At 41.8% G+C, this 15016-nt stretch overlaps 2 protein-coding genes across 3 annotated transcripts; one reads left to right on the top strand and one right to left on the bottom strand.

The window, feature by feature from the left end:
* Nucleotides 1-1413: 1413 nt before the first annotated feature.
* usp30 (ubiquitin specific peptidase 30) lies at nucleotides 1414-8739 on the bottom strand. 2 transcript variants are annotated; one of them, XM_063489085.1, is made up of 14 exons: nucleotides 8631-8739; nucleotides 6783-6939; nucleotides 5613-5722; nucleotides 5348-5521; nucleotides 5151-5254; nucleotides 4726-4824; nucleotides 4455-4500; nucleotides 4275-4369; nucleotides 4113-4172; nucleotides 3934-4020; nucleotides 3666-3746; nucleotides 3312-3534; nucleotides 3089-3197; nucleotides 1414-2040 (listed from the first exon to the last, which is right to left on the bottom strand). In XM_063489085.1, exons 2-14 carry the CDS (start codon nucleotides 6851-6853, stop codon nucleotides 1791-1793), a joined length of 1509 nt encoding a protein of 502 aa, XP_063345155.1. In that variant the 5' UTR covers nucleotides 6854-6939; nucleotides 8631-8739; the 3' UTR covers nucleotides 1414-1790. The 2 variants fall into 2 exon arrangements, with proteins under 2 accessions (XP_063345155.1, XP_063345156.1); XM_063489086.1 differs by lacking the exons at nucleotides 6783-6939; nucleotides 8631-8739 and adding an exon at nucleotides 6508-6728.
* Nucleotides 8731-15011, top strand: svopa (SV2 related protein a). The gene is made up of 16 exons (XM_063489084.1): nucleotides 8731-8842; nucleotides 9982-10139; nucleotides 10250-10335; nucleotides 10426-10524; nucleotides 10942-11013; nucleotides 11180-11304; nucleotides 11400-11463; nucleotides 11549-11674; nucleotides 11777-11905; nucleotides 12015-12088; nucleotides 12201-12277; nucleotides 12401-12505; nucleotides 12789-12900; nucleotides 12991-13072; nucleotides 13179-13268; nucleotides 13360-15011. Exons 1-16 carry the CDS (start codon nucleotides 8796-8798, stop codon nucleotides 13570-13572), a joined length of 1659 nt encoding a protein of 552 aa, XP_063345154.1. The 5' UTR covers nucleotides 8731-8795; the 3' UTR covers nucleotides 13573-15011.
* Nucleotides 15012-15016: the final 5 nt, after the last annotated feature.

The raw sequence follows: 15016 nt of genomic DNA on the forward strand, positions 1-15016 counted from the left end.
GATTTGCTGCCTTTGGTATACCACTAACAAGTATACTTTTAAACCTCTTGCAAATTGTGCAGTTTTCAAATTAACTGTATTTCAGTCAAAGACACTTAAATAATGGGGTGATTAACATAGGCTTATTTAACAATCTCTTAAACGTACCAAAAAATGTTCTTGCTTTAATAAAACACTCTAAAGACCATTTTTAATGCTTTTAATACCTGAAAACGATCACCTTACAGACTGCACACAAATACAATCTCACATGAATATACACTAGTGCAAACTGCAAAAATTAAGCAGTTTTGCACCAGATCACTGCTCATTTTGACCTCGTTGGTCAAAAGTTACACATTATTAATTATAAACAACAGAATGACTACAGAAATCTGCAGTCATGTTAACTAAGGGCACGTCTCTTATTAACCTGTTTAAAAACACCCACAGCATGTCAACTGGCTGTGATGTGTCACATTTCAAGGAAGGGCCCCGTTCACATTAATTGTAGCACTCATGGTTCCAAGTGTTTAAAATCTCGGGCATTTAAGACAATATGGCACTTAAACCACAAACGTGCAGTTCTATAAATCATGATAGAGTTAGGTTCACTGGAAACAGCAAAAATAATCAAACAGAAGAAACCGTGTCAATAGAAACATTATTACTGCTCTGGGTTTACATACACTGCTGAGAAGGATTAGGCAAACTACATCTGACAAAGAGAACCAGAGTCAAGGGTAATTCCACCTTTGTGACTTTTCAGAATATGCAACAGCTCCTAAATATAATCACTGACAAGTCCTAATGAGCCACTTGAAGGCAATGGACAAAATAATAGGAACACCTTGAAGCAGCCTAGGGTGTATTCACATTTAAACACCAAAAGCCACACCTCTAGCCAACTTTTGAGCCAGCCTAAACACTGTACGCTTTCAATGTGAACCGCAGTTTGTAGGGTTATTATCTTGGCATAGACTGCACCAATAAGCCACAACAGTAAAACCACCAGTCTAATATTGTGGTGTCACCAAAATCTTTTTGGCGTTTGTTTAATCTGCTTGCTTGCAGGATAAGCCTCTCCATCAGATCAGGATTTGGGGAATTTGGAAACTGGGAATATGGTAAGTGGACTGCATTTATTTAGAGCTTTTCTAGTCCTATTGACTACTCAAACTGTTTTACATTCATTCATCCATTTACACACACATGCTTTTTCTGTCACACAAGGAGGTGGTTTTTTGTTTTGTTTTCCCCCATTGGGGTTGGGGTAAATATGGTGCTGGAGGAGGATACTGCCACAGAGTGCCATTGCTTGGGATGCAACAATCTTTAGGTGGGTGGAGTGGAGTGTACCAAAGTAGCATCCATATACCATGACCCATAGGTTTTTCAGCAGATCACTGCACCAGTGATGACAACCATTACTCATTTTGCTTGTCAGTGGTTTTTAATGTTGTGGCCGATGCAGCGTTTAATGTCAGGTGTTCCTCTTTCTTTATCTGGTAGAAGTCGAGGTGTTACATAAATTATTACATGTCAAAGAAAAAGTCGCTTACCGATAAAAGATAACACAAAAATCCTGCAGTTTTATTATCTTTGGGATTAAAAGGCTCCTCCTCTGGAGCAGAGCAGCAGGCAAGGTGTCCACAACACATCACACTACACCCTAGGACAACTCTAGGATGGCTTTCTTCTCTGGTGTCATGCTCACAAAGCCACCTGTTGGTAACCGTGCTGTCCCCTGCCACATCGAGTGTGACAGTATGACTGGAAAGGCAGAAGTCATTCATGCTGCGAGCCTTTGATTACTGCTCTGAGGGCAGAGAGAGGCCAAGCCTTCGAACTCTCTCGTAAAAGAGCATGTAAGCGTTGGAAGACAGCACCTCGTGCAGGCTGGCTTTGCGTACCGAATCGTCTGACACCCACAGCCACTGGCAGCTGAAGGGTGAAGAGCTGCGAGATGAGGGGCTGCGGCGGTAGGTGACGAAATGTCCTGAGTGCATGTCACCGTGGTGAACCAGCACCGCCGTGAGCTGGAAAAGGTACTCTGTAGAACTGGAAGGAACGGGACAAATACACGTGGTTTATGATCAGTCCTCGCTTACACCCTGTGTGGAACAATCTGCATGCACTATTTTTGGATGCAGTCTTTGTTTCGGTTCATTTTCACCGGTGTGTTCGTTAATAAGGTTGTGACAGACAATGAATGTCAGAAACAATGAAAGTTATTGTTTTGAATGTTATCAAATATAAATGCTGGTAATGGTATCAATGCTGTTTAAATATAATATAGGGATACTGGGTTCTTCTTGTATAGTACTTAGTGTAGGTGTATGAGAGCAAACAGAGGTCTAAGACGAAGCTGTAGATTTCCTTTGGGTAGCCTACTTGGCGTTTAAACAATGAAACTCTTCTGCTTCGTGATAGTTTAGCTTTCAGTAGAAAGGCTTGTTAAGTTTAATACACGCTATAGGGACAAAAGTGTTGGGCCACTACGCTTAATCTTTGAACTGTTTGCCATCCCATTGCCATAGAGTTACAAAAATCAATCACCTAGCAATGCAGTCTGCCTTTACAAACATTTGGGAAAGAACGGGTTGTTCTAAAGAGCTCATTGAAATCGAGGGTAGAGCTGTAATAGGATGCTGCTGTTGCAACAGGTCAGTTTGTGAAACTTCTTCTAGATATTCTACCAAAAGTGGTATTATTGCAAAGTGGATGTGTTCAAGAACCACAGCTACACAGCCACAAAGTGACAGACCAAATAAAATTATAGAGCGGAGTCACTGAGTGCTGAAGTGCATACTCTGTAAATGTAATTCATAGTGGCAGCTCCAAACCTCCTCTGGCATTAACATCAGCACAAAAACTGTTTGCCGGGAGCTTCATGGTAGGAGTTTCCACAGCTGAGCAGCTCCTGTGGGTGTAATGTGTAGGTGGCCCAGTACTTTTGTCCATATGCGTTGGTTTTAGCTCTACTAGAAAAAAAATACAAATCTGTAGACACATTGAGATCTGCTAATTCTGCCAATGCGGAAAAAGGGATTTCAATTACCAGATCACCACTGAATACCCTCATATATTTGAGTTCCTTATTGATTACCTGTAGTCATATGTGAGGCTGAGCTGTGGGTTCACACCAGAAGTGTGAAGAAGGACCGATGAACAAGTTCCATTAGAAAAAGGTTTGTTGTTGTTATGATGCTCTGAATCTGAAACACGGAATACAATAAATGCATGAATAAAATAAACTGAATAATAATAATAATAATAATAATAATAATAATAATAATAATAATATAATAGATGCAAGAACTCCAACATACCAGTGCCATTGGCAGAGGGTTTTTCTACTGAATCGTCTCTGCTTTCAGCCTTTATGGATTTTGCAGTGCATCTGAGCCGCTGACTCCTCTGTGTGGAAGTGTTGTGTTTGTAATGGTCCATTGATAGATACTCTGCAAACTGCACATGCTCCTGTCGTTTGATGGGGGTTCCTTCACTCGACCACGTCAATCTTTGCAAATGGATGCAAAGGCACTGGGGGAGCTAACAAAGACTGCCAATCATTTACCCTTCAACCTCAAGCTGGACAAGTACTAGCTTTTGCCATGTACAGAGTTCCTAAAAGGAAAATAAATACTTGAGTTATTAATGCTTAACCAAAAGATACTACTTACCTTCCCCAGTTTTAGCTGTTTAACAAATGTCGTCCTTTGGCTTTCTATAACTGGTCCATTTATTGTGGTTGCTTGTTGAAGCTGAGGAAAAATGATCAAAAACTTAAAATTTATACATAAAATCAGCAAAAATACACCTGTGAAAGAAACAACTGGACCTTTTGTTCCTCTTCAGGCGACCTCCCCACTTCAAATCTTTCACTTAGTAAATCATTTAACGAGAGGATTGCCACAGTTTAGCATGGCACTGATATGGAAGTCAGTGTACCTTGGTGCAGTTTTCACACTCCACTTCTTTGATGGTTTCCGAAGAGATAAAGTGCTGAAGACACTGATCTAGAGAGATCGGCCGCCCCTGAGAACAAGCACAAGTCATATTATAACAAACAGAACAACAACCATGAAATATACTGTTGTGTACACAGCACAAGATACACTTTCACTTACCCACTGAGGTAAAGGAATGGACAGGGAAAGACTATCAAACGAGTCGTACCGCACTGGACTCTAAAAATGCAAAGCAGAGGTATAAAATCACATCCTGAAAGAAGACAAACAGTAATTTTCCATTTTTTCCTCAAAAAGAAAAAACAAAAAGAAAAAACTCACCTGTAGCTCGCAGCGCTTGCAGAACATGTTGCTTGTTAACCGACCATGAAACGGATGCTGAAACTTCCACGGACTTGGTATTGGATGAAGGGGAGCTGCCAAATGAGAATTTCACTCAAATGAAATACAGCTTTGATTTGGTTTTATCATCTAGGTTCTACGATTTCTACTCCTTCTCACCTCGACTTCTGCATGTCATAGTTTTCTCATCTTGATCTGGGAGACTCTGGTATAAAATAAGCACACACACAAAGAATAACTAGACACATATTTCTGATACTTCAACAGCACAGAGATCAACTGAGAGTTTTAGAGTGTAGGGGGCAATCTTTGGATTATTATGGCCTACAAACTCCAGATTAAAAATGTGCTTCATTGTTCTAGAAGACTCTACAAAGTGTATCGGAATGGATGCAACATGCAAGAGAAATAGCAAAAAAAAATGAATTACCTCAAGGGAGTGCATATCAAACAGATTTGTGACTTTGGGCTGACGATCTCGCTCCTCTTCCAGAGAAGATGTAAGGACATGAAACAGCTCATGTGCATCCTAAGAAGGGATGAACCAACAAACACACAACAGTTATGAGGTGGACGAGCAAATTGTATACAAATCTAAAGCTGGTGGATCGATCCACTGCTCCTCCAGTCTGCATGTGGTCATATCCTAGAAGAAGATAATGAACGCTGAGTTGCCCCCAATGCATCCCTCAGAGTGACAGTGTATGTGAATGTTAAAAAAAGAAGAAAAAAATAGCCTGGAGGCAGATAAAGTTGCTGAATGTGTGTGAGATTGGGTCAGTGAGGAAAAGTACTAGTGCACTGCACTATTCATTTGAAATAAAAACAACAATATCAGCAATAATACTGACTAACCTGCTCTTCAAATGAGCTGATGTGCCATCTGTACAGTCTGAGGACATCCAGGAGACATCCAGCATCAAGAACATCATCCTCACCTGGCTCATCACTGGATAGAGCTGTCAGTGCAGAAACAACCTCCATGTGAAAATTTCAGAAGAACTCAGCATGTCCAGTACACTCTGCTTATATGACACACTGGTTTTATGTACCTTTGAGAAGCTGGAGCAGTGTCGTGGATAGCTGGTTGTCTTTGCAGGACTGGATTGAAGGCAGAGCTGCAAACTTCTCCAGCCACCTGATGAACGACGGACATGCTGCTAAGCCCTGAAGTAACGAGTTCAGAAAGCAGGTGTTCCCCAAGTTTAAAAGACCTGGTGCCATACCTGCAGGGAACCACGAGTCACTGTAGTTTGCTGCAATGTAAACAGTGCCATAAATATAATGTGTGTGCCACACGGTCACAACAGCGCTTACCTCTCTTTCTTTTCTTTCGCTCTGTGATTGGACCCCACAAAACGTATACTCCAGCTGCAATCGCAGCAGCTATCCCACCAATAACGCCCCAGTTCTTTATCATCTTGTTTCTAAAAAAAACAAAACCAACAGCAACAACATATTCCTATCAACAAAACACAGCAAGGGATCAGACATGGGGGGAGGATTCATAAAAATAGGACAGAAAGGATAGGCATGAGAGTAACATTTAAATATATATAGACTGATAGTTGTATTGATGGTGTGTGTGTGTGTGTGTGTGTGTGTATTGGTACCCAATAAAAGCGACCAGCTCGGATTTGAAACAAAATATGATAAAGGTTCAAGCCACAAATTAATATTAGGTCTCTAATATACCACCAAACACTTTACAGACTACAGCTGTGAAATATAATTAAACAGCAGCTCTGTCATAAAGTTTATTCTTCCAAACTGTTTTTTATTAAACTTTTATTCATCAATCTCATTTTTTCTTACATGTCACACTGGTATAAGTCGTCCTAGCATTTGAGTATATAAATATATTTATAATTTGTAAAGTGTTCTCCCTTCAGACAGTACAGACAAAACAACGGACACAACAATTCCACTCTGTGATCTACTAACCCGACATCCAATTAGTTAATCTGGGGTAAACGAGGACACGACGAGACTCGATCACATCAAACAAAACCTCCATCGACATCTGCTCTGATAAAGCTTCAGTTGAACTGCCTGAACTGATGTTTGCGGCTTCAATACAAACATTATGTGGGTTAAAAAAAATTAAAAGTCCCTGGCGTTACTAATTACCCCATCTTTATCAGTAAGTAAACACGACCCAGTTCACATAACAGGACATACAGGCTAGCTTTAGCTGTAGTGGCTAACTTACCGAGAGCTCCGAGGTAAGGCTACCCTCTGGCCCCTACGTAGCCTCCATCAATAAGCACCCACGCTTCTATGTTGAAATACAGTCTATACCTCATTAATTTCACTGCATATCTCCTGTAGCAGGCTTACTAACTGTGGCATTAAACCAGACAGCGAGTCTGCGCATGTTTCATTTTGGGTCCAACCAAAGCCTACGGCGGCGGCATCGCGACCGCGCTTCTTCCTTCCGCGTGCACCTGCAATTAAGCTGTTTTGTGCCAGGTGGTGAGGATTTACCTGATTACGGGTCCAGTGCCAAGAAACTCCCGAACAAGCTTATCAGAGCTTTTTGCTCTGCACCACAACATCCTGCTCCTTCTGCGGAACTCTCAATGGTTGATGGTGTGTTTCAGGACGGACCCAAGGAAGAGTGACACGCCTGTAACGTCATTACCTGCGATCGTAAGAAAAAAGTAGGGCTTGAAGCACCGATGCGTTGGTTTTGATTTGATTCTGAATTAGTTTTTCAGTTCTTATGATTTCACTAGACTCGTTAAGAAAACAGAATAAAACCACAAAATTCTTTACATTTCACAAATCTTTTAAAATCACACTTCAAGCTGAAACTCAAAACCGTTTTGTTCAAGTTCCCCAAAACATTTTGTAGAACAAAACGACAAAACGAAAAGGTTTCACACTTGGAAAAGAAATTAACCCATCAAAACACCGTGCAAGCCTTCCAAATTTCCATAGGTCCTATTTCAATTATTTTCTCCTTGTTCTTTTTTCATGTTTTTACAACGTTGTAATGGCCGTAAGCACCTACGAGATCAGATGTTTTTTTCAGAAGAAAGACAATAAAATCTGGCCTGTAAACTCTCTAAGTGGCTTTTACGGGAATTTCAGGAACTTGTGCCCTGCCTCACACTGCCCCTCACTTGTTTTACACATGACACACGAGGAAAGTAAAGGATTGGCTTACCCTCTGGTATAGGGCCAGAGCCATTAGGTAAGTAATCTTTTCCGTTGTGCTATTTTCATTTCAAGTGGACGGATAAACACGTATCTGCGCTTTGTTATTTTGTTTTATTTCTTTGTTTATTTTGTTTTTTAATCTAAATTCCAGCTTCTATTTTTTCATATATATAGTTGCACCTGCAAAAGAGGGGACATGTATAAAACGAAGTCCTTCACAGTTTTCGAACTCTCTGGCTTTGATTGTATTGCAACTCTAGGAGCTAGTCTCTTCAGAAGTGTAGCCCTTTCTACTGATGATTGGAGCACAGGTGCAACACTCCACCTTTCCTGCTATAAACACACAGCCTCTGCATCAAACGTCCCTTTTTGCTGCTACTAGGCGTCATATTGTATGATATATATAAATTCAAAATCTCATACCTTGTACAGTGTATAGGTTTTCTGTATAGCACTATTGTTATAAGTTATACCGCATCTATTTGTTCTGCACTGTCCACTTTGCTGCTGTAACGTGACTTTTCCGTGAGTGTATGTGAAATTCATTGGCTTAGAAAACAAAATGCCAAAGAAACTTCCATTTATCTCAAAGAAAGCACACGAGTGCAGTTACGAAGCAAGAGTGTAGATTTTAAAAAAAAGGATGTTTGTTGGACTCTTTTAAACAGAAAACTGGTATAGCGCTCAAAATGAAGACAAAAAAGTACTTGGAAACACTAGTGCCCTTTTTAAAGACTGCCAGTTTTGACATGAAAGCTACGTGACTCTAAAAGTGTAAAAGGGAAAGCTTCTACCAAGTTTCCCTCTCGCATTTAATCTATCTACACCTGGAATATGATACCTTAAGAGAAAAAAATTCTTCACCTCACTAATTTTTAAACCCTGGTTACGTCACTGGTTGTAATTTATTTCCTAACCCCATTATTATTATTATTATTATTATTATTATTATTATTATTTAAATATGTAGGAAACTTGCATCGAGTTGTACTAATAGTTTCAACCCCACTCGTACACTCGCTTCTGGGTGTTCTTTCAATAACTTTCACGTTACAGCTTTAAAAATTCCGATTCATCTGTGTTGTGCGTTTCCCGGTCTGGTTTCCAGCGTCAGTGTTGATAACTCGTCATGTGTTGGCTCGTGTAATCAGCAGTCATACGGTCTCATACCCTCCTGAGCTCATGCCTTTCCGAGAGTCTCGCGCTGTGACTCGCGCAGGGCAGCCTCTCATTGGCTGTCGACGGACACCCGGAGCAGGTCGCTCTCCTCGGTGCTGAAATCGCAGCCCGTCGTGACCATGTAAACGGCGATGATGCCAAACGGACCGTCGGCCAATGAACACCAAAATGGATGATGATCTGTTCCAGCTGAGACAGCTGCCGTGAGTACGGTGCAGTCTGCACACCAACGCCTTTTTCTGTGTGTTTTCTCCTCCCGGCTTTGCGTGATTGTCCGACGCATCGCCCTCTGACGGCTTCGCGTCGCCTTTGATTAGCTCCCTGGACCACAGATAGCCTGAAGCTGCTCAAAAGCACCGATCGTGCAGTTTTATTATCCACACATGTGTTCCCAGATAGAAGAGAAACAAAGAACAATAACACCGCGTCTTCTGTCTCCGCTACTGGAGGCATTTTGTTTACAGGCGTAGCATCTTCCTAAGAAACTATTTATTTACTGGAAGCAGACTGGCTGTGATTTCTAAGCTTAATAAGTTTTTTTGGGGCGGTTTAAACATGATTTTCTTTTTCTTTTCTTTTCTTTTTTTTTTTACTATATTTGCTGCCATAAGACAATTAATCACAGCCCTGCTGCACATGCGTTAAAGCTGGCCCATGACAGTCTAGCTTAGCCTTCGTGAGAGATATTTAGGAGTCTCCTTTCAGAATCCTGATAAAAAAAAAATTAAAATCACATTTTGTTTTTGTTTCAAAGGGAAGGTAAACATGTCAGAGCAGTCCACTGCAGCATAACTACCTACTCCCGTGTGTGCATTTCTTACCAGAGAGATTGAAAGGGGAAATTATAGTGTTTACAGGGGAACACAGACCTCCCCGGAAATCTCACGAACTCATCTGTAATACTGATAGGCTACTTTCCACTGCAAGCAGGCTATGTTATGTAATTACAGTGATTAAGACGTCCCACTCTCCGTGTTCTTTTTTAGTCTTTCAGCCTGAGCAAACTATCAATTATCTGCATGTAGAAGAAGATTATCCCTTCCATCCTTCACATGTGCATCTCTTAGCCTTTAAAAGCTTGCCTGGCAGTGAAGTGGAGTGTGCCAACCTGTCTGCTGGCCTGATATGGTTTCCCCATTGGAGAATAATATCACCCATACACAAAATCAAAGCCAGGAAAAGCTCATATCACCAAGGCAACAGCCTCTGACTCTCATTTGCACTCAGCATTCCTCTGACACCAGTCTTATGAAACTCCTGTGACCTGCCTTATTGTAGATAAGTTCATACTCCTGAGCTTAGGATAAGATATACTCTATCCTCTTCTTTATGTTTTTTGTAGTGTTGTCCGCTTCCGTCGCACAGGTGAGAGCACACGTTCAGAGGAAGATGTCGAGAGCAGAGAGCAGGATGCAAGGATTGCAGAGCAGACTGATCTGGAGGCTGTGGCGCTCACTGAGGGAGCTCCAGTACCTCGAGAGTTTGCTAATCCGACTGATGGTACAGTATGGCATGGCTTCATTTCTCTCAGACAGCTGTTTTAAGGTCTTACATTTTCCTCCTGGGCTCAGACTCAAGTACAATCTTGCTGCACGCCCTCATTCTCTCAGACACATTCATGGTGGAAGACGCTGTAGAAGCCATAGGCTTTGGGACATTTCAGTGGAAACTCTCCATCCTCACTGGCCTATCCTGGGTGAGAACTGCTCTTTCATTTAAATAAGCACCATACAAAGTATTATGACAAATGCATATGAATTCACTGAGTATCTTTGTGTGTTTTCAGATGGCTGATGCTATGGAGATGATGATCCTCAGCATCTTAGCTCCACAGCTCCACTGTGAATGGAGACTGCCCAGCCTGGAAGTGGCACTGCTTACATCGGTAATGTCTCTCTTGTGTCTGTGAAAGTCCTCCTCTTGCAGTGCAATATGACCGTCCTGTCAGTTATTGATCGAGTTCCCAGGGATGATTTTGTGCTTGGATTAAAACGGAGCCAGCAAATGGAGAAGAAAAGGAGACCTGAGCACACTTCAGATATGTGCTGAATCTTCGCAACCTTAATGAATTTGAAAGTCATATTTAGAGTCAGAGTGAAATACAGAATATCATTCAAACAAGGAAATTAAGGTTCACTTACTAAAGACACTAAACATTCACATTTTGGTGGCTCAACCAAAACCAAATACTACCAACAGTTTAAGAACAGTGTATAAGAGGATGTGCATGCTATGTCGGAAACCTTTGGTTGCAATCTGACTGGGACTTAATTTTTTCTGGGTTTTTTTCTTCTTGATACAGGCAGTGTTCATCGGGATGATGATAAGCTCTTCTCTTTGGGGGAACATATCTGACAAATACGGCAGAAAGACAGTAAGTTCTAATAGCATTCAGTCAGAGGTCCAAATGATTTACAGAGTTAGGGTTTCTTAGTACATACTAGACAACAGGAGTGAGCCGCTTCATTATGCCACAGAGTGGGATTTTGCTTATTTATTTATTTAGCAGTGTATTATGTCTTGATTGTATACACCTGCAGGGTCTGAAGCTGAGTGTTCTGTGGACGATGTTCTACGGCCTGATGAGTGCTTTTGCACCTATTTACGGCTGGATCCTTGTCCTCCGTGCACTGGTGGGCTTCGGCATTGGAGGGGCACCTCAGTCGTGAGTAACCCTTCATCTTGAAAAAACAAAACAAAAAACAATCAAATTGTAATGTATGGCGATTGGGTTCATAATAAAATGCCTCTTTTTGTAAGGGTGACACTGTATGCTGAGTTTCTGCCTATGAAGTCCAGAGCCACATGCATCTTGCTTATTGAGGTATGGAGTGCACAGTATCACATCTTATATCATTTCAGCACTTAAACCTTCTCATCCCTAAAACCTGCATTTGCTGCTGTCGTAGATATTTTGGGCACTGGGCACTGTATTTGAGGTCCTCTTAGCGATCCTGGTGATGCCCACTCTGGGCTGGCGCTGGCTGCTCGGACTTTCTACCATTCCTCTCTTCATTTTTGCCATTCTGTGCTTTGTAAGTATGTTAGCAGTCTGGAGCTGGTCTACAACTCGATGCATGATAGATTACAGCTTTATCAACCTGATTTTTCTTTTGTTTTTTGGTGGGTGGGAGCAGTGGCTGCCAGAGAGTGCTCGATACGATGTGCTGACCGGGAATCAGGAAAAGGCTCTGAACACACTGAAGCGCATTGCCACTGAGAACGGAGCACCCATGCCACTGGGAAAACTGATCGCCGCCAGACAGGTGCGGTGTGCATCTGCAAAAACTCTAAATGCTTTGTGTACATTAAGTATCCTCTATCATACTGCCATTTGTGTTCTGAGGGGGGTTTTATGGCTGTTTTTTTTATTAGGAAGATCGTGGGAAGATTCGAGACTTATTTTCATCTCACTTCCGCTGGACCACAGTCCTGCTGTGGTTTATTTGGTAAATTAGCAATTGATAATGTCTTCCTCTTTCTCGAAAACCTCGTGTTTTCATAGTCCAGTGATTTACCTAAAGCAAATCAGCATGAATTGATCTGTGTCTCTTCCTGCAGGTTTGCGAATGCTTTCTCTTACTATGGGCTGGTGCTGCTCACCACAGAGCTGTTTCAGGAGGGAGGCGCATGTGGAAGTGAGTCAGATGCTGATAGAGGGCCTCACACACTTTATGGTGGTTATGTTTTTGCAAAAAGCATCACAGACAGTAGGCTGAGTGCTGGATTTGAAGCATCCTGTTTGGTGTAACTCCCTCTAGTGTCCAAAGGTAATAAGGAGGAGCTCCGATGCAGCTTAGAGTGTAAATACCTTAATTCTGACGACTACAAAGACCTGCTGTGGACTACGTTATCTGAATTCCCAGGTACACATCGCTAAGCTCTCATAAATTTGTTGTTCAGTATATTAAAAACTGTGTAAATTCTGCTCTAAATTATGCACAAATATGACCAACTGCTGGTTATTATGCATTAATATTAAATGCCTCCTCTCTTCTTGCTTCAATTATTGTTATATTGGGTTTTTTTCATACACTCATGCAAGCACTTATTGTGGTGTCTCAATATGATTGGCTGCACCTGCATTTTTTCTACTATGTGAGAGCATGCAGATTGATTTAGGGGTCTGAGTATGCTGATGTTGTACAGGACTGCTGGTGACGCTGTGGGCTATCGATCGATTGGGAAGGAGGAAGACCATGGCACTGTGTTTCTTCGTTTTCTCTCTGTGTATTATTCCACTTTATGGCTGTGTTGGGAGGTAAAGGAACAACTGGCCATAATCAGGCTTTTAAATACTTTAAGAATTAGTAATGCTGTCCATTTACTGATACTGATTTATCCCCTGCAGAGCCTCCATGACAGTGTTGATATTCATCGCCAGAGCATTTATTGCAGGAGGGTTTCAGGCAGCCTATGTGTACACTCCAGAGGTAAGATATCTACACAGTGAGCGGTTTTGCTCCTACTGTGTAAAACACATTTGCAGGGCAGAATTAGAAAATGGGCAGCCTCCTATGTGTTTCTGAAACTCTGCAGGTATACCCAACAGCGACCAGAGCTTTAGGATTGGGAACAAGCAGTGGAATGGCCAGGGTTGGTGCCCTAATAACTCCATTTGTTGCCCAGGTAACACTTTGTTTTCCCATGACAACACAGCACAGAAATGTCAGAGTGTTAGTGTCACACATTGTGATTGTCCATGGGCTTCATCCTGCAGGTGATGCTGGAGTCCTCGGTGTACCTGGCTCTGTCGGTGTACTGCTGCTGTTGCCTCTTCGCGGCCATCGCCTCCTGCGCGCTGCCAATTGAGACGACAGGCCGCGGCCTGCAGGAGTCCAGCCACCGTGAGTGGGGACAGGAGATGATGGGTAGGGCTTCTTCCCACAGCGCTGGAGGAGTCCCTGACTCCAGCTCCGGCTCCCAGGGCTGAGGATGCGTCAGCTGCAGTGCAGCTGAGAGGAGACCACAGTGAAGAAGAGAAGCAAGGAGAGGGAAGACAACAAAACCAGCTCTCTGTGTTCATCTTTGCCCCCCTTCTATGATCTTCAGTTTAGTCACCGCAGTGGCTGGGAGCCAGGCAACACAGTAGTTACATGTACATGTCATTGTACTTTTAGTCTTTTAAACACCATTGCTCTCACAAGTTTGCCACTGTATAACTGCACACAGGGTAATCAAGAAAGACCAAATGACCTACACGAGTGTGAGAGTGAATGGGGGAGGAAAATCGTAAAGAGAGAATTCTAATACTTCAACCAAAGTATTTTAATCACGCTTTTCTAATCCAAGAGAAGCAAAAGGGATAGCGTAAGGTCTAAACAACTATCTTCTTTTCAAAAAGCCTTAAAACTACCTATTTAGCTTGTGGTCGAGAGACCTACTCTTAAACCTATGAGAAAGCTGCTTCTGCTAACGTAGTGGGCGTAGATACATATGTAAGGAACAGCATTATCCTGTGCGCACAATTTGCCTGCTGAAATACACTAATCACACTTGTCTTTATTTTTTAAAACAGAGCATTGATAGATTGAAGGAAAATCCCACACAATCAAAACAACAGGGCATCTGAATGAAAAGGGTGTGGGGCTATTTAATAGTTTCAGCCGTGAGAGGTGAAAGGAAGTCACTAGCCTTCATACACCGAGCATCCTTTTGAACTCTTGTGTTGTATGTTGTTCTTGTGTCAGTATTAGTTCACATTTTAACACGGTAAAGACCCATGGAAAATGCAGGTAACATTGAAAATACCACCTCATCTCTTGATCATTATCAGGACAGATTCTTTATATCAAGCTGAGGGATCTGTTGAAACCTTCATCAGAAGATATTAACATCAGTAAGATAATAACTTCTCATATTTACAGCACAAACACGCTCCACGGATCCTGTATTTACGTTAACATTAAAGTGTTTGATCATTTAAATCTGAGCAGTTTCTCAACACCCAAAGCTGACTGAGCCTAGTTAGCAAGGTTTACATAATTTAAAAATACAAAAACATTCACACATGTATGTGGTGTCATAATCTATAGACTTTGATGCATCTCGTGCCCTACTTCAGCAGACTTTGATGCTGCGTTCCCGAATGTCCACAGCGGGATGTTGCGTTCTGTAAATAATGTATCAATACCTGGTTTAGTTGTTGTCTTTGCTTTTGTTTGTAACAGAGGTGACGTGGAGATGGACTGAGGGAAGTTTTGTTTAAAAAAAATAAATAAATACAGAGATTAACGAGTATAGGTCTGATGAGCTGTTACCTGCCAGTGTTTGAGATGAAGAGCTGCATTACGTGTCTGTGTGCACAGATCCTTGTCAACGCACTGGATGTAAATGTGTATGATACTGTAGTAAATGATCTTTCAAAGACAAGCAGC

Source organism: Pelmatolapia mariae, linkage group LG12 (assembly GCF_036321145.2).
Source record: "Pelmatolapia mariae isolate MD_Pm_ZW linkage group LG12, Pm_UMD_F_2, whole genome shotgun sequence".
Lineage (NCBI taxonomy): Eukaryota > Metazoa > Chordata > Actinopteri > Cichliformes > Cichlidae > Pelmatolapia > Pelmatolapia mariae.

Coding starts and splice junctions, on each gene's coding strand:
- svopa (XM_063489084.1), top strand. CDS start 8,796: ATGAACACCAAAATGGATGATGATCTGTTCCAGCTGAGACAGCTGCC. Junction 11,675..11,776: donor TTTTTGCCATTCTGTGCTTT/GTAAGTATGTTA, acceptor GGGTGGGAGCAG/TGGCTGCCAGAGAGTGCTCG. Junction 12,278..12,400: donor GGAGGGAGGCGCATGTGGAA/GTGAGTCAGATG, acceptor AACTCCCTCTAG/TGTCCAAAGGTAATAAGGAG.
- usp30 (XM_063489085.1), bottom strand. CDS start 6,853: ATGTTGTGGTGCAGAGCAAAAAGCTCTGATAAGCTTGTTCGGGAGTTT. Junction 5,255..5,347: donor ACTGCTCCAGCTTCTCAAAG/GTACATAAAACC, acceptor CTGCACTGACAG/CTCTATCCAGTGATGAGCCA. Junction 4,021..4,112: donor CCATTCCTTTACCTCAGTGG/GTAAGTGAAAGT, acceptor GCTTGTTCTCAG/GGGCGGCCGATCTCTCTAGA.